The sequence below is a fragment of the Lupinus angustifolius genome, chromosome LG15 (assembly GCF_001865875.1).
Source record: "Lupinus angustifolius cultivar Tanjil chromosome LG15, LupAngTanjil_v1.0, whole genome shotgun sequence".
In the NCBI taxonomy this organism is placed as follows: Eukaryota; Viridiplantae; Streptophyta; class Magnoliopsida; order Fabales; family Fabaceae; genus Lupinus; species Lupinus angustifolius.
This window is the reverse complement of record NC_032023.1, coordinates 82,627-107,359: the sequence shown is the minus strand read 5'-3', so window position 1 is coordinate 107,359 and position 24,733 is coordinate 82,627. Positions and strand designations below refer to the sequence as shown.

Here is a 24,733-nt window from a genome sequence, read left to right as displayed (position 1 = left end):
CAATTCTTAAAAATTCTTAAATAGATCTCACGATTATCTACCATTGATTTTTATTATTTTTGTTTGAAAATCAATGATGATTAATAAATCCATAATGAATGATTTGTTGATATTATAAAAAATATTTACATTATGAGTGTCTAGATATTAAATCCATAAGAAAAAAGTAAGGATTGATATGCATGTGTGACAGTGTGAGTATCCTCTAATATATATGTAAAAAAGTTGGATGTAGAGATATAAGTGGTGAGGGTTGAAAAGAGTGTTAGATAAATAGTTGTAGTTGATTGATGAATGACATTCTCACAGCATGCACATGCAATCCAATCTCAACTCACCACTTTGTCACGCCACACTCCATTCATCATTACTAAAATCCATGCCCATATCATCAAACTTGGTCTCCACCATTCTCACCCACTCCCCAACACTCTCCTCCACTCTTATGGCAAATCTGGCCTCATCCACCATGCACTCCAACTATTCGATGAAATGCCCCAACCAAACCTCATTTCTTGGTCTTCCATTCTTACCTCCTGCAACATCTCCAATCTTCCCCACATTGCCCTCTCCATCTCACGCACCATCCTCACCACCACACTCCTCATCCCCGACCACTTTGTCTTCGCCAGCATTGTCAAGGCTTGCGCCAATTTAACCGCTTTGAGACAAGGCAAACAAGTGCATGCTCGCATCTTGTTGTCCCCATTCTCCAATGACGATGTTGTTAAGTCGTCATTGATTGATATGTATGCAAAATGTGGGGTGCCCGATTATGCCCATGGTGTTTTTAACTCGATTTCCAAGTTAAATGTGGTTTCTTGGACTGCAATGATTCATGGGTATGCAAGGAGCGGGAGGAAGTTTGAAGCTTTGAAACTGTTTGATCAAATGCCAGACAGAAATTTGTTTGCTTGGACAGCTATGATTTCTGGGTTTGTGCAGAGTGGGTATGGGATTGATGGGTTGCACTTGTTTGTTGAAATGCGGCGTGAAGGGGTTGATATTGTTGACCCATTAGTTCTATCGAGCGCGGTTGGCGCTTGTGCTAATTTGGCTGTTTGGGAGCTAGGGAAACAGATGCATGGTGTGGTTATAACTCTTGGTTATGAATCTTGCGTGTTTATAAGTAATGCGCTTATTGATATGTATGCTAAATGCAGTGACATTGTTGCTGCAAAAGATGTGTTTTGTAGAATGTTGAGGATGGATGTGGTTTCTTGGACTTCAATTATTGTTGGCACTGCACAACATGGACAAGCTGAGGAGGCATTGGCTTTGTATAATGACATGGTTTCTGCTGGGGTGAAGCCTAACGAGGTCACCTTTGTTGGGTTGATTTATGCATGCAGTCATGCTGGTTTAGTTAGCAAGGGGCGCGATTTGTTCAAATCCATGGTTGAAGATTATGGAATTAGGCCCTCCTTGCAGCACTATACTTGTTTGCTTGATCTTTTCAGTCGATCTGGCTACCTTGATGATGCAGAAAATCTCATTAGGACAATGCCAGTTAACCCTGATGAACCTACTTGGGCTGCTTTACTTAGCGCTTGTAAGCGCCATGGTAAGAACGATATGGCAATTAGAATTGCTGATAACCTACTAAGTTCGAAACCAGAGGATCCTTCAACTTATATATTGTTATCTAATATTTATGCCGGAGCTGATATGTGGGAAAATGTTTCAAAGGTGAGGAAGTTAATGATGGTCATGGAAGTTAAAAGAGTGCCAGGTTATAGCTGCATTGATTTGGGAAAGGAAAGTCATGTTTTTTATGCTGGAGAGACATCTCATCCGATGAAGGATGAGATTAAAGATTTGTTGAGGAAGTTTGATGCAGAGATGAAGAAAATGGGTTATGTTCCTGATACTAGCTCAGTTTTGCATGACATGGATCAACAAGAGAAGGAAAGACATCTTTTCTGGCATAGTGAGAGGTTGGCTGTGGCTTATGGCCTTCTCAAGGCTGTTCCAGGAACGATTATACGTATTGTGAAAAATCTTCGTGTTTGTGGAGATTGCCATACTGTTTTGAAGCTCATCAGCACTATATCAAGTAGGGAAATTTATGTTAGAGATACCTCGAGATATCACCATTTTAAGGACGGGAGTTGTTCTTGCAATGACTTCTGGTAACTTGGGAATTATGATTGATGACCAATTGAGGTCCTTATTATGAAGAATGCAAGCCTGCCCTGGTCAGATGCTTGTTGCACATGCCTCTTGGATCTGCACTAATGAGCCTCAGCAATTATTTTGTTCAGGACATCTGTCTAATGATGTCCACTATCTATGAAACACGGGCACTTCAAAACACTCGCCATTTTCCTATCGGACACTTCAAAACACTCGCCATGTTCCTATCGGACACTTCACAGACACTATTGGATATTCCTGGCTGTATTTACAAAAATTTTCTTTTACCTGTTGAATTTTTGTACCATTATAGATGGAAATGTCACAGTAGTTAGACAAATGTAGCATTTTTATGCTTATGATGACTAATTAATTTTCTAAACAATATTTTATATCTTTTAATTCAACGCTTGTGATGTTATGTTAATGTTGTACTAATTTTTATATCAAGTGTAGTAGCTGCGCCTTCAACAATAGTTTGTAAGTCACCTGCTTTCACAATAATAGTTTCATAATAGTTATAGAAGTCCAGGATATAGGGAAGTCAATGGAGAAATTCTCATCCCAATCCTTGATTTATAGCAGTAAATCTCTAAAAACTCAGCTATATCTTTTCATTCAATCAGCAGAGCATAACTATGGTCATCTATTCCTCATTTGGCAAAGGAAAGCACTACCCAGATGTAATTTTATTTTCTCTTCCATCCCTAGTAATACAAATGAAGTCTCTGATTTTGTCTTCATCCTTCTTTGGCAAAGCACATATGATTTATGAGAACACTCACATAAGACTATAAGGTAATATTCGGTAGACATGCTACAATAAGACCAGGAAGAATGAGTTCTGCATTATGTTTGGTGTATTTTGGAAATAGCATAGAACATGACTGGAGGGTTAAAAGTGGGACATTTTGGTTCTGTTAACAAGTTGGAGACAAAAAGAACATAAGCTCTTACCAAGTCTTTTAGTATATGGGAGCTGAGGTATAAAAGTTTAAAAACATTAATATTGAAATTGTTGTCTGAGGCTACTCCTCATGGCAGCTTCTTCAACCTCTGCGGAAAAATTGAATATCAACAGGATTTTGTGTAGATGGAAACAACATAGTCACAACTAAGATGCAAAAAATGGAAAAATTATTTTTAGAATAACACAGTATATATGTAAGGACTCTTTCTTCTATAAAGAAAACATGAAACTATGAAAGCCAATAGTTAGTTGCAAAAGGAAAACAAAAACTTGTTCTTAAATCTTAATGATGCTCTAGTAGCTGTACATCTTGAAAACTGGTTGGTGGTTATTCTTCAAATGCTTGCATTACAAGTTTTATTTTGATATAACTTGTTTAGATCAAAGTCTAACTTTTCATAATTCCCGCTCCCACTAATTTAGTTCACTGACTTTATTTCTTCAAGTTAAATTAGTCATAAGACACAAGTATCACCAATTTATTTCTTCAAATAAAATTGTCATAAAATATTTTTTTTAAATTTAAAAATGTCACTACATTAGTTCTAAAGACTCAAATGATATTTTAAATCTACTAAAGACCTAATGCTATATTTTCATTTTTAGGGATTTATTTGATAAATTTTTTGGAGGATGAAGTTAATATACTTATATATTTGAAGACTAATTTGACATTTTACATTATTATATAAACCATAAACATATTTTTATTGAACAATAAGAGCAATGAAAAACTTAACTAGGAATTAAACAATGAAGTAATGATTACTTGATAAGAAGACTAATGAGTAACCACTAAAAATAAATTAGTGAGTCATTCATTGTTAATTAAAATTCAATAGTGTATAGTAATTGTTGGGTGTAATGATTTTGTTTGATTGTGGGTTGTTGACAGTGATGATGGCACTAATATATATTGTTGAATAGTTACTTATGCACTTATGCTCCTGAGTCCTACATCATTTATGACCATTCATCAACCAAACAATATCACTTTCACTAAACCCAACAACATCTTTCTCAAAACCAAAACTAAAACAAAGATATCTCCTAACACAAAACACAAAATAATGTCCCAACCCAGATTCAGTTTCATGTCCTTTTTATGTGTTCTGCTTCACACCCTTTTCATAACCTGCAATGGTCTGTCATATATGGACCTCAATTTGTTGAAACACAGTGAAGTGAATAATGTAATGACCAAAAGGGTTTGTACCAAGAGTATTGGTGAGTGCTTGAGGTTGGCAGAACCAGAAATGGATATGATGGATTCAGAGAGCAATAGAAGAATGCTAGCAATGCAGAAAAAGTACATTAGCTATGAGACACTGAAGAGGGACATGGTTCCATGTGATAGAGCTGGTGCTTCTTACTATAATTGTCATGCAAGACAAGCAAATCCTTATAATAGAGGATGTGAGGTAATTACTGGTTGTGCTAGAGGTGTTCAAGCCATCAAGACTTGATTATAGAGTCATTAGAGATTATTGATTCAACAAAATTTACCCAAGTATGGATCTTGCTTCTCTTTGGGATAGTGTTATCTGTCTCACTTGCTCTTATTAGCCAAAAGAATAAAATTTAATGGTAACTTTAAATTTTATTTTCTTTGATCCATTAGAAGAAATGACACTGAAAATTGACACTTGTAATGTTATAGGTGATGTTATCCCCTTTACTTTTGGCTCCCTCTTGTTTATTCCCATCTAATCTTGTTTGGTTTGGTTTATGAGTTGCCCCCCCTGTAGTTAAGATCATGGTTTTACATGCTTCTTATTTCTTTGTTTTAAAACACCTATGACTACCTTAGCTATGAAAATATCTAACTTTTCTTTTGACATATTCCTTAGCTTTATGATGCCCATTTGTTACAAATTGCGTTTGATAGAAATTTGGGGTTGATATTTTCAGCCTGGAGACATTGTTTTGTTAGAAAGTAAGAGCCAAATCTTGAAGTATTAGATAATATCCATTTTGAATAAAGAAAGTTAGTCAGATGTTCATACAACAACTATTTATATGAATGAGTTGCAAGGTTGAGTTTTTTCTTGGATGATTCCTGATAAACTTTCATTATTAGTATATAGAATTCAAATAATATAGGTTCATTATTCATAATGATTCAAACCTTCTTCCACAGAACAGATTTGCTAATATAGATCTTGATTGCAAGGGGAAGATGTTGATTTCTTCATATCGGTACAGAATAAGCAAGGACTAAACTTGTTCGCAACAATATCTTTATTAGTGGTTTCCTTTTATCAAACTTGATGGGTCTAATTTTAGGTGATTGAGTAAACCATCATTTCAGTTTTCCAATAATAGTGCCACCAGTAAGTTCTGGAAAGTTTCTTGTCCCTGCCCAACACCCAACTCCTTCAACATATCTTGGACTATACTAACTTTTTATCACCTAACAGCTTCTGAAGTTTGAACATTTAACCAAGTTATGTTCCTTAAATTTGTAAGCTTAACACCACCAATGAATGTGAATCCAAAGTGATGAGCAGTGTTTACCCATCATGAAGTTTGAGTTGTGTAATAAGCAGAGAAGAAGGGCAGAGTGGCATATTAGAATACAACAATGCTATATCTACACCTCAAAACTTAAACCTGGCTATGATATTAGTTAGCAATGCTCTTATCGTATGGCTAATTCAGTAGTGTGCTCTTTGACAGTAGAAGATAGAAATTAAGCATAAGATAAACATAAAAAATTAGAATAACATTACTATTTAGAATATCTGTTGTAAGATTTTCTGAATAAAAGATTAGGCCTCTGATATATAAAATCCGTGAAGCAATATTAAACTATGGTTCCTTTGTATAAAAAGGTATAATCATTGTCCTTACCCATCTTCTAGCTTCAGTATTTTTCGTTCTAGTTTGGATAGCCTGTTGGAAACTTTAGCATATAGGGTTGCTTTTGACTTTTGAGGTTTCTGATAAGGTAAACTCTGCTCAGTCAATGCCATGAACACTGCAAAAAGGTTGCTTCTTGCCATGCCTTTATTATGCTTAAGAACATCTACCATGTGGTTCACAATCTCCAAATAAAACGGGTTCTTATTTGATTCGCCTGAATAAGAATGTTCTTCAACTTTTGGATGCTCCAAATGGCTTCAATCCTTTTGTTATTAATTGATGTAGTATGTTCAAATGTTGGCTGTTATTCTATATGCATTATAATGTCCATTTATTGTTGCATGTATTTTGTTTTTAGCTCTATCCATTGTTCATAAAATTACTCCAAGTTATTAGAAAAAGGAGGAATCATTAATTTTCCCTACTTGAATATTATGTTGGTAAAACTTTTTCCCTGAAATGATAGCATCTGGTGTCAAAGTTGAAGACATGGAACAAGAGTTTGCAAGTTATAGGTCTCGTTCACCTTTACTCAATTCCCTCTTACATGTGTTATGCTTGGTCACTTATGGGATCTTCTTACAAGATATCACAAATTTAAGTATTCTTATCATACCATAGGCTTAATACAATAACATAATTGTATAAATATAAAGGTGTGACATGTTGCATTAAATTAATGATGGGCGAGTGGGTTAGGACTAATATGAAAGTGAAAATGTGCTGAAACTTGGAGCATGACTTCACATGGTACAATTTTCATGGTGAGCTGTGCTTAACTGATGAAAAATGAGTACCCTTTTAATAATGCAACGTAACTAATAAAATTAGCAAAAGATCACTATCTTAAGTTTGGACCAAAGAATTTGAAACTTGTTTTTCTTTGGAACCCTTTCTATTTGTTATAATATCAGCATAAAGTCATAGGGTAGTAGTCAATAATCATGCCTAACTTCCAAACTGGCCTATCTCTGTTTTTGATGCCTAATAATCACTACTTTGTTAATAACATGAATAACAGCTTAAAGTTTCTAGATTAGCATAATTATATGAATGATCATATTATGAAAGAAATGAGCATTTGTTGTTCATCATTAAAGGTATGAGGAGGTGGGTTTGGTACACCTACTACAATGGTAAGTAAGACCATGCATTATTATCTTTATCTAGAAGGAAGGAAGTCCAAAGTAAACAACTAAAGTAATAGACAAAAATGATGTGATAGCAAATATGACTTGTTTTCAAGACTTGTTTCATATACGCTTACCATGCTCATTATTGCACCTCCCCTCATTTTGTTATGATAGCATTGTTGCTTCCATTTTTTCTTTCCAATTTTTTGGAACACTTGTTAGTTGTTACATATATAAAATCTTATTTTATTATTTGTTGGGAAATAACAAATGTGTGATGGTATTGCAACGAATATGAGTTATGGGAATTAATTTAAATCTTCTTACTAACAAGTCCTAACTTGGTAAATATAACATCTTTCTGTAGTTTTTACGCATTTTGTTAAGCATAGTAGTTTGTGTTTCCTTTGCTTAACCATAGTGACATGAATTTGTGGCACACAACGTAGGACAACAAGCATAAATTGTAGATAGTTCAAAACTGAATGCCACAGATAAGAAGTAAAACATTTTTTCTTCCATTTTTTCCTTTATTTTCTTTTCTCGTATATAAAAAAAGAACAGAAACACAAATAATAGCTACCAATCAAGCAATCATAACCCACACAACCCTAATCAAAAGCCTTATTCAAAACCCCATTGGAATAAATTTTGGTCTTCTCCTTTCCAACCCATTGGAATAAAGATCCTACAAAAATATCATCAAAACTACCACTCTAGCTACCACAAATGATAAAATAGTAGCAATAAAAATCCAATGAAGTTACTTTTCCCTCATTATTATGATGATCCGTTGTTGATGATTGATATCAGTACCTATAGTGAGCAGGCTTGTATGGACCCTGAACAGGGACACTGATATAATCAGCTTGGTCCTTGCTAAGCTTGGTGAGTCTAGCTCCAAGCTTCCCAAGGTGAAGAGCAGCAACCTTCTCATCAAGGTGCTTAGGCAGAACATAAACCTTCTTCTCATACTTTCCAGAAGTCTTCTCATTCCATAACTCAAGCTGAGCAATAACCTGGTTGGTGAATGAACATGACATAACAAAACTTGGGTGTCCTGTTGCACAACCCAAGTTCATCAAACGACCCTCTGCCAAGATAATGATGCCAGTGTTGGTCTCAGGGAAGACCCACCTATCAGTTTGAGGCTTGATGGTGATGCGCTTGATACCAGGGTGTGTCTCCAAACCAAGCATGTCAATTTCATTGTCAAAGTGACCAATGTTGCAAACAATGGCATTGTTCTTCATTTTCTTCATGTGATGAAGCATGATGATGTCTTTGTTACCAGTGGTGGTAACAAAGATATCAACTTCAGAGACAACATCTTCCAAGGTTAGAACTTGAAGACCTTCCATGGTAGCTTGAAGGGCACATATGGGATCAATTTCAGTGACAATGACACGAGCACCAGCTTGCTTTAGTGCAGCAGCACAACCCTTTCCAACATCTCCATACCCAGCCACAACTGCAACCTTACCAGCAATCATCACATCAGTGGCTCTCATCAGTCCATCGGGGAGGGAGTGCCGGCATCCATACAAGTTATCAAACTGTCATCACAAATAGTACAAACAACAAAATCAACCAAACACAATCAATGAATCAAAGAAATTCAATATATATAGATAGATAGATATACCATACCTTGCTCTTGGTAACGGAGTCATTGACATTGATAGCAGGGAACAAGAGAGTTCCACTAGCCTGCATCTGATACAACCTCTTAACACCAGTAGTTGTCTCTTCTGAAACACCAACAACCCTGTCCTTCATCTTGTGATACCTCTTAGGATCTGTCTTCAACCCATCCTTTATAATAGACAACACAATCTTAAATTCAGCATTGTCTGTTGAATTAGGATCAGGGAACTGACCAGTCTTCTCAAAAATGTCCTCAGCCTTAACCCCTTCATGGATCAAGAGTGTTGTATCACCACCATCATCAACAATGAGGTCAGGGCCACCACCAGGACCCCAATCAAGGGCACGCTCAGTACACCACCAATACTCTTGAAGGGTCTCACCCTTCCATGCAAAGACAGCAGCACTGTCACGTGCAATGGCAGCAGCAGCATGATCTTGAGTGGAGAAGATGTTGCATGAACACCATCTAACTTCAGCACCAAGGGAAGTGAGTGTTTCAATAAGGACAGCAGTTTGGATAGTCATGTGAAGGGAACCAGTTATCTTAGCACCTTTGAATGGCTGAGAAGGACCGAACTCAGTGCGAGATGCCATGAGACCAGGCATTTCCACTTCTGCTAGCTCTATCTCAAGGCGTCCGAAGTCAGCTTGGGACATATCTTTCACCTTGTATTCACGCCCACTTGTGGTTTTCTCTACCAACAAAGCCATTATAAGATAGATAGAGAGATAGATAGATGTGGAATGAGGAATGAGGAATGTGGTGTGGAAATATAGATACACAGATGTTTGTATAAATAGAGGAGATTACACTCTCATTCATGGGCTACCCGCAAACTCTGTTCTCACCCGATTCTTATTCACCTCTACTTTCCTATAACTTAGCTCATTTACCACTTCTACCACTATTATTACTATTATTATTATTAATCAAATCATCATTAGTTGTGTCATTAAACGTGGACAAAGTGGAAAAGGCCTACCCAACGTGGACAAACTTGTGTGGTTGTAAAGAAAAACAGATTTATTCGTTCTTCATCAGTACTCATCAATAAATCTTCTTACTTTCACATTTGCTTTAATTTCTTGTCTCGCATGTGTAATGTGTTACATACTTTTATTTCTTATTTTCGACCTTCATAACTATTCAGGAATGTTCACAACTGCACTTAACTTCAAAAATATGAACTTGTTCATAAATATAAAGGTTACAACTCTTGAAAATAGCGTTAAAATATTTTCTGTGTAATTTTAATAATTTATCAAGTTTTTGTTTTAAATATATATTTGATATATTTTAACGTGAAATAAAAATATATATCGTGTATGGTTGTAGGGAATTGTAAATCAATATAAAATGTACAATGAGACTCAATTAAGAAAGAAAATAATGTATTCATGCCTGTGAATTAGGATGCTCTTACGTATCCAAAACTTTGTAAATTGACTTTAAACTTTTGAATTATTTATTTATTTATTATGTTAGGAAAGCTCTTTTATATTTATAACGTGTTTTTTTAATAAGTGAGTGTGTAGTTGTGTACAAAAGTGGAGGACCATCATGTATTCCTCTTTTTTTCAGTGACAGCTCATTTTTTTTAGTGTATTTTCCAAAATAACATAATCATATTATTTGGATCTTGAGTTTGGTATACCAAACCATACATACATGTGATGACTCTGTTGTTACTTGACAAATTCAAAACACATGTCATCCATCTCCAATGTATTTTATTCATTCTTTCACAATATAGGGGGTTGTTGTATTTTCAATATCTGATATAGGGTTCATTTTTGTACACATATATAGACTACATATTTCATTCATCCAAATTACGACATATGTTGTCATGATCAAAATATATAAAATAAATACTCCCACATGGTGAAAAAATAATACAATTTGTATCAAACAATTCGAGATGATAACATGATTGCATCTTACTTAGTTGTATGTTTAAAGGTACGTGGTGGCGTGAGTTGCAAGCATTTTGTGAGGATGAACAGCTAATCATTCCCGGGATTGGTGGGTCTCAGATTTCATAAATATAATTCACACCACTACTACCACACTCACACCATTACACATTATATTACTTTTATATCTTTCATTTTTATTACAGGAAAACTATTATAACAATAACTAACATAACAATTTTGCTTTTTTGTTATATTATATACACATCACCAACAGGGTGAAATATTTAGATGATCTGTCGGTAGAATAAAAGATAAAGATGGAATTTAGCAGCGTGAGTGTGTTAGATTGGATCTGGCACACAGTACACGTACAAGTTGTGTCGGTGATGAGACATGGAGCCTTTTAGACCAATCAAAACATGGGACCTCTACATTGTGCCGGTGATCCACTTCATATGTTGCTTTTTACAATCTATTCAAATCATACTATTAATTATTATTTTGTTTCTGAAGTTCATCTACATCTTTTTGCTCGATCTAGACAAGAAACGACCTTCTACCATCTATAGTAGATATTTGAAAAGTGATTCTAATGTTGAATTATTATGGGTTGCCTTGTTTTATCTTTTGCCATATTTACATTGTTGTAGATTTGGTTTACCTATGTTGTCTTGACAAAGAGAACATGCATTACTCATGGTATGGTGTGGCCTTTGGCACATGGAAGAGTTTTTCGGTTTTGTAGGTGCTGACTTAGTCATGTCCTATGTTGTTGTCCTTTCCCATAGTTAAGTCAACCCTGTATATGATCGACAATTGTATGAGCCAAATCTTATTTATCCAAGTATGTATATAAATAATGGACACCATAGTATTATCATGTGATTATAATTTGTTAGAAGCAAAAAGGGTGAGAATTTGTTCTTAGTAAAAGTAAAAAGGACTCAAGTTTGATATCATCCCAAAGAAGGACTTATTATATTGACACAAGAACCACACTGCAACCATGATTTAATCTACTTTTATAAATATCATTAGGCATGGTCATAAATTTTAATCATGATAATAGCACCACACCTTGAAAAGTTTGTGTACCATAAAATCATAATAATACCATCCCCAAAGAACAAAAGGTAATTTAAGTCAATTTTTACCAAAAAAATAAATATCGACCTAGCTAGTTTGAACTTGGAAGGGAAGTAAGGGTCTTGTCTTCAACGCTCCAATTAATTTTGGAAAACGATGCATTACATCTTCAAAATTATTGATTTATAATTAGTAACTATTTTTTGGTACGTACATGGCTGCCATAATTGCCTTCAATTAATTAAGTTAATATTAGGCATTTGTGTGTCGTGTTAAATCTCATATTTAATTCATAAATAAATCAATGTTGATGAGTTTGGTAGGAAAATAAATAAATATTTTTGTGTCCACACTTCCTAATGATACACATAGTCCCACGTAGTTTAGTGAAGCAATTATGAGGAAGAAAAGCGTTAGCATCAATGGCAGTGGGGTTTGGTGAAACAAATTGATTATCATCACCTTCACCAATTCCACTTCTTATATTTACCAATTGCCACTACCAACAACAACAACAACACTTTGACAATTTGAGATAAGTTCATGGAGTACATTCTCCCATCTATATTTATATTTATTAGGTTATGGTACATAATAAACATAAACATTAGTTTATAAATAAATAAATAAATATAAATATATGGAGTTCGCTCATAAACCTAACGAGTCGAATCATATTTAATTTAAGTTTGACTCATTTATTTAACGAGCTCAAGTTTAACTCATTTGGTTTATGAACCAAATTTATCAAGCTAAATAACGAATCAAATTTTAAACAAATACCAAATTGGTTCAGTTCATTCATTGTCAGCCATATAATATTTTCAAATTGAAAAAATGGGTAACCCACAACTGGAACGAATACTAAAACTTATGTTTTGTAGTCCAGTACTTTATTATTACAATGAATACTAACCCTTACATCAAACATGACATATTAATGTATATATATTAGAATATCAACTTGTATTAGTACTTATTTCATAACTTCATATTAGTTAGTAAGTGTTGGGAGTTTGTTTTGTCATTGAACTTAAATGATAGGTAATGTTAAGTTCTTTCAATTTTTGCATTGTTATGTTCTTTTTTATTATTAAAACAATGGTATAAGTAATTTTATATGATAGTAACATACGATAATTTAGATACATTTATATATTATTATTTTATAAATTTATATAGAGTGACTCACAAGTGTAAATGTTCATGTCCATTCTAATTTAAGTGAATATCGTATGGATATAGATATAACTTTTCCAATTGTTAATACTATCAACAACCTTGAAAAGAAGAAACAAGAAGTGACTAAACAAAATTATCCTAACATATGGTAGTACAAATTATCCTAAGACTATATATGGTACAATTGAATTTATGGTTTTATCTAACGTGGATAAATGAAGTGGAGGTTGTTGCAAATGAAGCACTTGCATGACTTTTAATATGGAAATTAACTCTTTCAATTCGATAATGAAGTGTATATTAAATGCATAATTTAGCAATGAAGTGTATATTAAATGCATAATTTAGCAATGAAAAATTGGCATTTTATCCTTTGTTAATAAGTTAGGAGAAGTACAGAATAGAAAAACAAATCTTTAATTACATGATGCAAAGAAAACTTAGTCAACAATGAAATAATGGTGGAAGTATAAAGTATAAAGAGAAGAATATGTTTTGTGAATAAGTAGGGGTAGATCTAGTATTGAGGTGAACCATGAAACAGAGAGGGTAGAATAGTCCATTAAAATATGAAACACTTATAAAATGGGCATGCTTCAGGAATTGGAATGATACACCCATTTGTTTCTCTTTATCTGACTAATAATTCAATGGAAGCAGTGAGCGCGTGGGGTAACACACCACTAGCTAGCATTGATCCCGAGATCCATGACCTGATAGAGCACGAAAAACATCGACAATGCCGTGGAATAGAACTAATTGCATCAGAGAACTTCACCTCATTCGCAGTCATCGAAGCCTTAGGAAGTGCTTTAACCAACAAGTACTCCGAGGGAATGCCAGGTAACCGTTACTACGGTGGGAACGAGTTCATTGACCAGATCGAAAACCTCTGTCGCTCACGCGCCCTCCAGGCGTTTCACCTCGACGCCCAATCTTGGGGTGTCAATGTTCAACCGTATTCGGGTTCTCCGGCCAATTTCGCAGCGTATACGGCGGTGCTTCAGCCTCATGATAGGATCATGGGTTTGGATCTCCCATCTGGTGGACACTTGACTCATGGGTATGTATGTTCTATACTTTTCATACAATTATCACATTCAAGATTCGCCATTGGATATGCTCATTATGTGTTTGTTTTATTGTATTTATTATATGATGATTATTGAAAAGATGTTACCGAAAGACATGTCCGTATTTTGAACATTCCTTGTGGTTTGAGCAGGTATTATACATCTGGTGGGAAGAAGATATCAGCGACTTCAATTTACTTTGAGAGTTTGCCTTATAAGGTGAATTCGAGTACAGGGTATATTGATTATGATAGGTTGGAGGAGAAGGCCTTGGATTTTAGGCCAAAGTTGATTATTTGTGGTGGTAGTGCTTATCCTAGGGACTGGGATTATGCCAAGATTAGAGCCGTTGCTGATAAGTGTGGTGCACTCATGCTCTGTGACATGGCTCACATTAGTGGCCTTGTTGCTGCTCAGGTATACCTCTCTCTCTTTCTAGATCAGATTTTGTTGAGATGGATGAGGTACCAGAAATGAATCAAACTTCATTTCTGCCTTGGAGATTGTTTCTTGAGTTTTTAGCTGTGTTTTGGGTCTGAGTGGTGGCTTCTTTTTGCAGGAAGCTAATAACCCATTTGAGTACTGTGACATTGTGACAACAACAACCCACAAGAGCTTGAGGGGTCCTAGGGCCGGTATGATCTTCTACCGGAAGGGACCTAAACCACCCAAGAAGGGACAGCCTGAGAATGCAGTTTATGATTTTGAAGACAAAATCAACTTTGCTGTCTTCCCTTCCCTTCAGGGTGGTCCTCACAATCACCAGATTGGTGCTCTTGCTGTCGCTTTGAAACAGGCCACGACACCTGGATTCAAAGCATATGCCAAGCAAGTTAAGGCCAATGCAGTTGCCCTTGGAAATTTCTTGATAAGCAAGGGATACAGTCTTGTCACCGGAGGAACTGAGAACCATCTTGTCCTGTGGGATCTCCGCCCTCTTGGCTTAACCGGTAATAAAGGATAATTCATACCCTAACTATAGAAAAAGTTAGCAAACACACTTGATTTAATTATTATCAATTTGTTAATGCACTTTTTATATTCTTGCAGGTAATAAGGTAGAGAAACTTTGTGATCTCTGTAACATTACTGTGAACAAAAATGCTGTTTTTGGTGATAGCAGTGCCTTGGCTCCCGGAGGAGTACGAATTGGTAAGAAATCTTGCATGAACTTGATTTTTTTTTATTCTGAATCTAATACTTTTATATGCTGATAGAAAAGCACGTATAGGCATATTCTTAGAAAGTTAAGCTAACTTATCGCTAGAAGGGCATGTCTTCATGTTTTTTTTACCATTGGTGTACTGTTAGTCCTAGTTGAGCATGCTGAGAGGCCTATGTTTTTTCCTTCAAAATAAACATTTCTTTTTAAATAATCATTTTGAAAACAGGTAAAATCGTTTGTCAGACTTATAGCCATACACAAAATAACTTCCAATTTTAATTGGAAAGCCCTTGTTTATGTAATGTTATTTACAAACTAACTATGATGCTTCTGTATTTTTAAACTATGAGTACTTGACATGAGTTTGTGTTAACAGGTACCCCAGCCATGACTTCAAGAGGCTTGGTTGAGAAGGACTTTGAGCAAATTGGTGAGTTCCTTCATCGTGCCGTAGCTCTCACACTAGAAATCCAGAAAGAGTATGGCAAACTTTTGAAGGATTTCAACAAGGGCTTGGTGAACAACAAGGCTATTGAAGGTCTCAAAGCTGATGTTGAAAAATTTTCAGCCTCATTTGATATGCCTGGCTTCCTTGTATCAGAGATGAAGTACAAGGACTGAGGTTCAATGTTGCCACTATCCTTCCAAGTGTCTTTAAAAAAGAAATCAATTGTAGCCTTTTTAGATGTTTTTCTATTCAATTTGGAGTGTCTTTGTTTATGTAAGGTTGATATCATATTTTCTTAATAACAAATTGAAATGCTACATGTTTTGTTTAGAAGCTATAGTGAATTAAAGCTGATTCAATGTTGGTCTGTTGCATTAAGTATGGATTTGTAACTTGCCACCCGAAATTAGACATAATTTAATAGGATTTATTTACACAAGCTTTTTTCCTAATATAAGCTAAAAAAGAAAATGAAGAGAAACAAGGTATAAATTGTAACTAAAAGGGAAAGTAAACACCTTTTGAAGTTTGAACAGAACACAAATGGTAAAATGTCCTCCATTTGTGTACTATTTACAGCTTGTTTTTTTCTATTATGTTGCACACTAATATCAGATGTTTTCATATGAAGAATCAATGAGCTTTCAATAGCAATTAAACCCCAATAGGCAATCCAACCTAAAACCCACACTTACGCCTTTCATAGTTGATTTGCCAGCTAAAGAACACAAGGTAGGTGATTTGTCGGTGTCAAAGTTGTTTGTCACTAAAGTAATTTTAAACATGAGCACCATCCAAGGACACAAACTATACTAAAATTAAATATTGCTGCAATCATTCCTTCATTAAAAATAAAACTGAAAATTTTGCTGAACACTGAGCCAATGCAACATGAAAGACTCAGAACTGAGAACTCAAAAGCTACAATATTTATAATAACTTCTTGGAATGATAGATAGCATTTACATTCTAAATCCTTGTGGTGTTTGTGGACAGGTTAGTCTTAACTTCTTGTATTTTCATTTGCAACATATGACTTCCTTCTCAGCTTCACGGTACTTTGCATCCAGGCAATAAAATTCAGCTTCAACAGTCTGCAACCAAGTTGCATGAATGCAAGGGAATCTATGATCAACTTAAACAAAAAAGTTTTTTCTACTTACTAGAATATGATGGCTATTAGAAAGTTAGCATAAAAAACACCTAAGACAAGTAGAATAGTGTTTCCTTTTCCAAAAGCAATACTTATACTAAACCTTCTGACTTGTGTCATGGATTGATCTCAAATTTTCACCTACAATGTAGGATGTATACAACATGCTCTCATACCTCGTCTTACTTCGAATGTGAAAGCTATGAGCTTCCTAAGTTTTTGCTCAATCATTTCCACTCTCGAGTTCCCAAGAAGGACTATCATCCATGAATAGCATGCATCACATGATCACAACAACAACTTTGGGTATGCTCAGTAAAAAGATAGAGGATCAAAGTTATCCCTTGACGTAGTCCTATAAAAAAGTGACTCACTTAGTAGAGTATAGGGAGAGTAATATACAGATCTTACCCTAACAAGCAAATAGATTCTTTCCATTTTTTATACTAAAATCAGTATATCTCAACAAAAAACAAGATTTTCCAATTAGCATGGCTATAAGTACTACAAGCAAACATGCAGGCAAGAATAAGGAGAAGGGAAACTAACACAAAGTAATATATGTACAACCTACATGAGAAAATTGACCATGATCGAAGAAGATTACATGGAAGATCTCCTCAACAAACAAACCTAATCCAATTGCAAATGTATTATATAACAACCTTCCCACTGGATTTAAAGATATTATGAAAAGTCCTTGTTGGCCAAGCCCAAAAACTAAATAAAAACCACCCATAACAGTAAGCATTCTTCACTTTTAGGAAGAGTTGTATGTGATCTAGAGCAAGACATCATAACTCACAATATAATAATATCAGCTATTGCAATCATCAAGAATCCAATATTCAGAAAAGATATCACTTCTTACAGAGTTTGTAAATGTACAACAGATTATTAAACTCAACTTCTCTTAGACCGATTACCAAATAACACATCTCCAATACTTCCCTATCCATTCACATAATTTTCACAATATATTTCTAACGTTGTTTTTTTATTATTTATTATTCATCCATCAAATGCTAACCACGTTCCGCACTTGTTCAATCATAACAAGACTGACAAATAAAAGAAATATAATTTAAATTTCATTAAATAGTATGAAGGAAGTTTCTGCTGCCGACAGTGCAAAAGATAGAGGCAAAAGCTGCTTTCAAGATACAAGGAAAGATCTGTTTTCTTAAATCATGTCATTGATCGACGATAATGAAGTAAAAACAATAATAATAATAAAATTTTTAATTGACATGACATGTTTTCATTAATGCAAGACAAGATTTGAGACACAAGGTAACAGATTTCTATTAAGAGACATGCAGGAAGATTTCGGTAAAATGGAAAATGACAAGTCTTTTCTTAAGGTGTTGGCAATTTGAAAAACAGAAATCTCACATATCACGCTAGCTACGTGACTTTTTCAATATTTTTGACGAAAAGAACCAATTATTAAGGACGAATCTTCTTCTCAATCATGCAAAAGAGAAAAGAGGAAGGAATAACCAAACTAGCTCTTTTGACAGTATGTATCACCCTGTTTTGTTAACTTTCTTTTAATTATCTTTGAGATAATGATTGGATCAATTCTTTAATGCATTACCATCAAACATTTTCTAAGCCCCCATCAATGATTGGTTTAACTTTTTTTCTTCTTCCACTCAACTTAATTTTATGTAAAGTAGAGGAGCCATAGGAATTCTTTTTTTTCTTCTTTGCTGAGTTTTTGGTAATTAGTAGGAGAGACAAATTGATAAATCGAATGAATTTAGATTAAGATCACAATGTACATATGAAAAACTATCAATCAATTCATACCATCAATCCATTAAACCATACTTCAAAATATTCAATCTATCCATATAAATTAAGAGTATAATATATATACATTGTCAAAGTAAAGATTTACACATAACCAATATTCCATCTATTATTCACTTGTCTTATTTATATTTAAAAGTAAATTATGATTAAATATAGATTATACGTATTCACATTGTAAAAAACTCTTACACTTACGATAGATACATCTTTTTTTCATAAATTAAAGAATGAATTTTAATGGATTAATGAATTTAATTTATCATGTACTTTAATAGATTGTGAGTTATATATAATTTGATCACCCCTACTTAGTATTGACAAATAATTGGGTTATTTAATCTTGTGATTGATGGAAGAATATTGTTAGGAGAAAACAGTAGTTATTTAGTATTGAAGCTTCATATATTGGTGTGGATTTAAATAACCCTAATGTAATTTCAGTAAATGTGTTCACCATTGGCAAGTGTAATTTCAAAGGTGAAACATTCTAAAATTAATATCCAAATGAGAAAAATAACTCCCTTATAGATAATCCTTGTTCCTTTTCGTTGCACTAGAAGAAATACAAATCATATTAGCAAGAAGGTCCTTAATTATGATATTGAAGTTTCAATTGCTTGGCGTGTATGAAAATCTAGAGAAAAACAAAACTTAATTTAATGATTTATTCACTAAACAACAAGCATCTTCTCCAATCTTGGCTTTTCAGAAACATGGTGTGCCTTATCTCACTCTTCTTCATGGTGAATGAAATTAACCACCTCAAGCTCAACTACAATTTTAAACACTTACGTACTCTTTTATTCCGTATCCATTTGCATTTACATTTACATGCATGTTATATAGATTCTTAATTTGTGATGGAAATAAACGTAATGTCTTGCTTCACTTTCCCTTTTAGGAGTGCAATGTATTCTTTTTGTTAAGAAAGAAGAAGAAGAAGAAGATGAAATTAAATGAGATAGAGATTGAAAGAAACGTGACAAGGAAAAGAAGAAGGAGTGCAATGGTTGGAGATTAACTTTGTTCCGTAGCAACAACATGAATATAATGTTACACAACTTCAAGTCTTTTCTTTTGTTATATTTCATCTTTGTTATATGAGAATGATTTGTTTCCCCCTATCTATGTTATTAAGGTTGTTATTGGACTTTTAATTTTGGTAAATGTCATTTTAGACATGACAATGTTATAATTCTGACAGTTTTAGTAATCAGCCACATCACTCACACAATTTCAATCAAATCATATATGATATTGCCAAATCAACCTGAGCAGAAAACCGTATACTATAATGCAACATTATAGTGAATAATTACAGTAGCTATAAGCCAAGGGTTATAGAATAGAGATCCTCTCTCTCTCTCGAGAAAAAGGACGGTGATGGAAGTTACATGTACATCTTACCCATATAGGCGATGATATTGTCGGTGTGAATAGCAACAATAATCAATATAGTCATAGCATAATCTAATACTATAAATATAAATTGTATAATCATATAAGTGTTAGTGGCGGTGCCACACTAAATCTCACCATTATATCACAGGACCAACTAAATTTATTTTATGTTTATATATTTCAATTTCCATCAACAATTTTTTCAATATCACCAAACAGAAATTTTAATGCATTGTCAGATTTATATATTATTAGTATATTATTTATCATTTATTTGTTTTTATTTTTGAAGAGTAAATAATACTTAAAATAAATGGTGAATGAACTGTATAAAAATCTTACACTTTCTGTATTATATTATTCATTTTTATTAATGGTCTTGAGTTTTGTAGGATAATTTTACATTCCTAAAGTGTTCCTATTTGACTCTTACAAGTGAATAATTGTCCCAAATCAATTAAAATATGTTATGTCAGTTAAAAAATAAAATATTCATTATTTTTTTTTATTTTTACTTCATTTTAATTGATTTCAGATATATTTAGGAACATACTTGACTATTCTTATAAGTTATTTATTTGTTTATAAGGATATATACATTGTTAATATAAATAAATATATATAATTAATATATCATTTATTAAGATAATTTTTCTTAAAGAAGAGTTAAAGATAACAAAAGATGGAGGGTGGATATATAAAATTTATAGTGAGTGTATACATTTTTAAAAAATAAAATAAATGTTGATTGTGAGATACAAAAGAAATATTTATGCAAACAATTTTATTGAACAACCCACTACAGTGTTAAACTAGTTCTCACGACTCTGTCCTAATACCTTAATAATTAAGTTGCAATTAGATACTCTATGAAAGTATTGAATAATAAGATACACAAACCTACATGAAGGAAGACATTAATTAATAAATTGTAGTTTCTGATCTTGAATGAAATATTATTAATACAAGTTGAATGTTCATAAAATACAATATGTGGTCCGTATATAAATGAGCAATTTATAAATGAGACGTGGTTTTGTGAAGATCTGAAGCATCGAATCAGAATCCTTTGAGATTAATTGGAGGTAGTAAAATTTGACTCAAATAGAAGTGAGATAGAGTTGACTCTTAATTGTCCTTCCATTTAATCATACTCTTATTTATTGTATTCACATTTTTGTTCCAATGGAAAAAGATAAAGTTTTCTGCTCATTCCAGAAAGGATGATGTGGACACCCGACCAACGCGCTTCATTTTTCATTACAAATAATTCAGAACAAAAATAATAATAGTTTTGATTTATAAGTTACACATATTAATAATTTATACTATTTGCTTTTAGCACAGAATATTTATTCTCAAATTTGGCTTTGTTTCATCATTTAACGTGATGAGTGCAAATGTTAAAATAACATAACACAATATCATTGTTCTCAAATGATATATTATTTATTATTGTCGGTGGCTAACGGTCTCACTTAGACAATTTTTTAATTTAAAAAACGAAGTAATTATCTTGATCGACATAATGAAGGTGAGGAATTGGGGAACGTTCAGAATCTGAAGCTATTGACTTTTGAGTAATAAATCTGACCACATGCATTATATTCCAGAATTCCAATTCACGCTCATGTATTCTACAAATTTGGTTATTACCCAAACCCTCTCCATCTTATAATGCTTTTACAACAAACAATTTAAGAAATTAACACTACTAGTGCTGTATAATGTGTATATATACCTTCCATAATAATAATAACTTAATGAATGCTAAGGGTATGATGAATTGATGATGTTGGTTTTGTGAATTTAGTCCAAATGTTTACACCTGAACATGTGCTGCACGTGCATAGCACATGGTGTGAGAATTCCCATATCCATAACATAGCTGGCAATATGCAATTCAGTACTCAATACAACAAAAGAAAGACAAGAGTTTTGCAATTTTATTATTAAACAATTAATTCACCATGCCTGCAGTAATAATTACATTATATATACAAGTAAACCACCGTATTGGTTGGTCCCTCAATTAAAACCACTCATTTATTGCTCCATTTACTACTTTAATTCAACAAATCACTCCATTTAACTCTATCTCTTCAAGCATAAACACCCGTAAAATTAGCAACTAAAATTATAATATTATATTAATGAGCGGTGAGTTGAAGTAGTATATATCCGCTTTTACATAATTTCAGTTTCAGCCTTTATTATATATGGAAAATAAAAAGCTCCTCAAAGTGCATGTATTTCTGGAAAAGAAATATAAGCCCTAAAACTTTTATGAGTTATACAACTGATAGATTATAATTTTGTGATACAATAATATCTTTGACCTAATAATTCAGAGCCTAACTTAATAGTCTACACTCTATTTAGGCCAGTCTTTTGATGTTTAGACACATTTACTTATTATTAAATCATCTCATTTTGGAGTTCTCCTAATAATACATGTAGTTTTAGCTACTAATAATGTGATTTTGTTGTCCTCACCGTACAAAAAATAATTACCTACCGAAGACGATTATGCTCGAGTCGAGTGAGATTATTATGGATGTTAAACACCTTTCATACAAGAATATATAAAATATCTACATTTTTTAATACTTCAACTCAAGACATTTAATTAAGCTTAAATAAGATTCACTTCAATCGACCAACAAAATGATTCACTCTATTTGACAAAACAAATAATATATTCTTCTATAAATCAATCCACAAATTCTACTACACATGGTAGCATACGCCATAAAGTTGTAATTTGTTTAATTTACTAATTGACTTGCAAATCACACATATTAGAATTATAATATATAATTTATCTTATGTTTATAATTACTGAGGGGCATGTGGGAGAGGGAGTAGATAATTTATTCTACATTTAGTACCAACACTTTCCATGAATGTGACATAAAGAGAGTTAAATAGAAAATGATAATATTATCTGAATTTAATAATTTATTTTATAACAAGCTAAAGCATCTTTATGTCTCACATTTTCAAATTTATTTATACGTGTATATAAAGAAATGAATTGAAGTTATCTGAATTTTGTTATGAAAATAATTGAATTGAAAAGAAAGTGGTATCCAACCATTAACTAACACCACCCATCTCTCTTTCTCTTCCCTTTATATTAATCTTCTCACACCCATCACAAAACTAGAGGTCTCTAACCTCAAAAATCACCAATCAATATAGCCTTGTTTGTTTTAATATATATTCTTATTCTTAGTGTGTTTCTCTAAGTTGTACCCAATACATACAAATCTATTACTCCAACATCTATCTATAATGCTTTCTCCACCAGACACAAGTAAGACTATGAAGCTAGAACGCTACAACTCTTACATCAGAAGAGTTAACAGCACAAAGCTTCTCAATGCATCTTCCAAACTTCTCTTCCGTGCCACTCTCCTTATAGCACTCATCCTTGTTTTCCTCTTCACTTTCAACTACCCACCACTCTCTTCATCAGAAAATAACGGCAACCACCACCTTCACACGCGCACCAACTTCCTCTCCTCCGCGTTCGGTGGTGGAGCAGCCTGGGAGAAACAGGTCCGGCACTCCTCCACACCTCGCCGCCCAAACGGCATGTCGGTGCTAGTCACAGGCGCCGCTGGGTTCGTTGGGAGTCACTGCTCCCTCGCTCTTAAGAAACGCGGAGACGGTGTTCTTGGACTTGACAACTTCAATAGTTACTACGACCCGTCGTTGAAGCGTGCAAGACAAGCGCTTCTTAAGCAACACCAAATTTTCATCGTTGAAGGAGATTTGAACGACGCGCCGTTGCTGTCAAAGCTCTTTGATGTCGTGCCCTTCACTCACATCCTCCACTTAGCAGCTCAAGCAGGTTCCCCCTTATTATCAATCATATATATATATATTTTACACATGTTAACAAATTATTAAGATTAATGATACATCCATCCATGTTTTCAGGTGTTCGGTATGCCATGCAGAACCCACAATCATACATTAGTTCTAACATTGCTGGTTTTGTGAACCTTCTAGAAGTTGCCAAAACTGCCAAGCCTCAACCTGCTATTGTTTGGGCTTCTTCTAGTTCCGTCTATGGGTTAAACACCGAAAACCCATTCTCGGAGCTCCACCGTACAGACCAACCGGCAAGCCTCTACGCCGCTACTAAAAAAGCCGGAGAGGAAATTGCTCATACTTACAACCATATTTATGGTCTATCCCTGACTGGATTGCGGTTCTTCACTGTTTACGGGCCATGGGGAAGACCAGACATGGCTTACTTCTTCTTCACAAAGGATATCCTTCAGGGGAAAAACATTGATGTGTATCAGACACAGGAAGGTAAGGAGGTGGCGCGTGACTTCACATACATAGATGATATAGTGAAGGGGTGTATAGGGGCATTAGAGACGGCGGAGAAGAGCACCGGGAGTGGTGGGAAGAAGAGGGGTCCAGCACAACTAAGAATATACAACTTGGGGAACACATCACCGGTGGGAGTGGGGAAATTAGTTGGAATATTAGAAGGGTTGTTGAGCACTAAGGCAAAGAAGCACGTGATCAAGATGCCTTCAAATGGTGACGTACCTTACACGCATGCTAATGTTACTTTGGCTTTTAAGGATTTTGGATACAAACCCACCACCGATTTGGCCTCTGGCTTGAGGAAGTTTGTTAAGTGGTACGTTGGTTATTATGGGATTCAACCCACCCTCAAAAGGGAACATTCCACTTGATTCCTA

At 34.0% G+C, this 24,733-nt stretch overlaps 5 protein-coding genes across 6 annotated transcripts in view; 4 read left to right on the top strand and 1 right to left on the bottom strand.

Moving 5' to 3' along the window:
* LOC109327876 (serine hydroxymethyltransferase 4) overlaps positions 1-15,965 on the top strand; it is a 24,222-nt gene extending 8,257 nt beyond the window's left edge. The window contains exons 2-6 of the mRNA XM_019561051.1: positions 13,583-14,005; positions 14,168-14,432; positions 14,575-14,965; positions 15,066-15,167; positions 15,557-15,965. Of these exons, the coding sequence (XP_019416596.1) occupies positions 13,593-14,005; positions 14,168-14,432; positions 14,575-14,965; positions 15,066-15,167; positions 15,557-15,801 (1,416 nt within the window). The 5' untranslated portion in view covers positions 13,583-13,592 and the 3' untranslated portion in view covers positions 15,802-15,965. The remainder of the gene's footprint in view (positions 1-13,582; positions 14,006-14,167; positions 14,433-14,574; positions 14,966-15,065; positions 15,168-15,556) is intronic.
* On the top strand, positions 252-2,538 carry LOC109327873 (pentatricopeptide repeat-containing protein At4g14050, mitochondrial). The gene has a single exon (XM_019561047.1). It carries the CDS (start codon positions 295-297, stop codon positions 2,134-2,136), a length of 1,842 nt encoding a protein of 613 aa, XP_019416592.1. The 5' UTR covers positions 252-294; the 3' UTR covers positions 2,137-2,538.
* On the top strand, positions 4,043-4,795 carry LOC109327880. Its single transcript, XM_019561054.1, has one exon. The coding sequence runs from the start codon at positions 4,048-4,050 to the stop codon at positions 4,570-4,572; it is 525 nt and encodes a 174-aa protein (XP_019416599.1). The 5' UTR covers positions 4,043-4,047; the 3' UTR covers positions 4,573-4,795.
* LOC109327875 (adenosylhomocysteinase-like) lies at positions 7,603-9,519 on the bottom strand. Of its 2 annotated transcripts, XM_019561050.1 has the most exons (3): positions 8,755-9,519; positions 7,909-8,660; positions 7,603-7,863 (listed from the first exon to the last, which is right to left on the bottom strand). In XM_019561050.1, the coding sequence occupies exons 1-2, from the start codon at positions 9,463-9,465 to the stop codon at positions 7,914-7,916; spliced, it is 1,458 nt and encodes a 485-aa protein (XP_019416595.1). In that variant the 5' UTR covers positions 9,466-9,519; the 3' UTR covers positions 7,603-7,863; positions 7,909-7,913. The 2 variants fall into 2 exon arrangements, with proteins under 2 accessions (XP_019416595.1, XP_019416594.1); XM_019561049.1 differs by lacking the exon at positions 7,603-7,863 and having other exon boundaries at positions 7,871-8,660.
* LOC109327878 (UDP-glucuronate 4-epimerase 6) lies at positions 10,867-24,733 on the top strand. The gene is made up of 3 exons (XM_019561052.1): positions 10,867-10,877; positions 23,296-23,862; positions 23,952-24,733. Exons 2-3 carry the CDS (start codon positions 23,301-23,303, stop codon positions 24,725-24,727), a joined length of 1,338 nt encoding a protein of 445 aa, XP_019416597.1. The 5' UTR covers positions 10,867-10,877; positions 23,296-23,300; the 3' UTR covers positions 24,728-24,733.

Bases quoted from the DNA above. Each gene is read 5' to 3' on its own strand.
- LOC109327878 (XM_019561052.1), top strand. From the start codon at position 23,301: ATGCTTTCTCCACCAGACACAAGTAAGACTATGAAGCTAGAACGCTAC. The intron at 23,863-23,951 runs GTTCCCCCTTAT...CCATGTTTTCAG, and splicing joins CCACTTAGCAGCTCAAGCAG to GTGTTCGGTATGCCATGCAG.
- LOC109327880 (XM_019561054.1), top strand. From the start codon at position 4,048: ATGCTCCTGAGTCCTACATCATTTATGACCATTCATCAACCAAACAAT.
- LOC109327875 (XM_019561050.1), bottom strand. From the start codon at position 9,465: ATGGCTTTGTTGGTAGAGAAAACCACAAGTGGGCGTGAATACAAGGTG. The intron at 8,661-8,754 runs GTATGGTATATC...TTGTGATGACAG, and splicing joins ACTCCGTTACCAAGAGCAAG to TTTGATAACTTGTATGGATG.
- LOC109327873 (XM_019561047.1), top strand. From the start codon at position 295: ATGACATTCTCACAGCATGCACATGCAATCCAATCTCAACTCACCACT.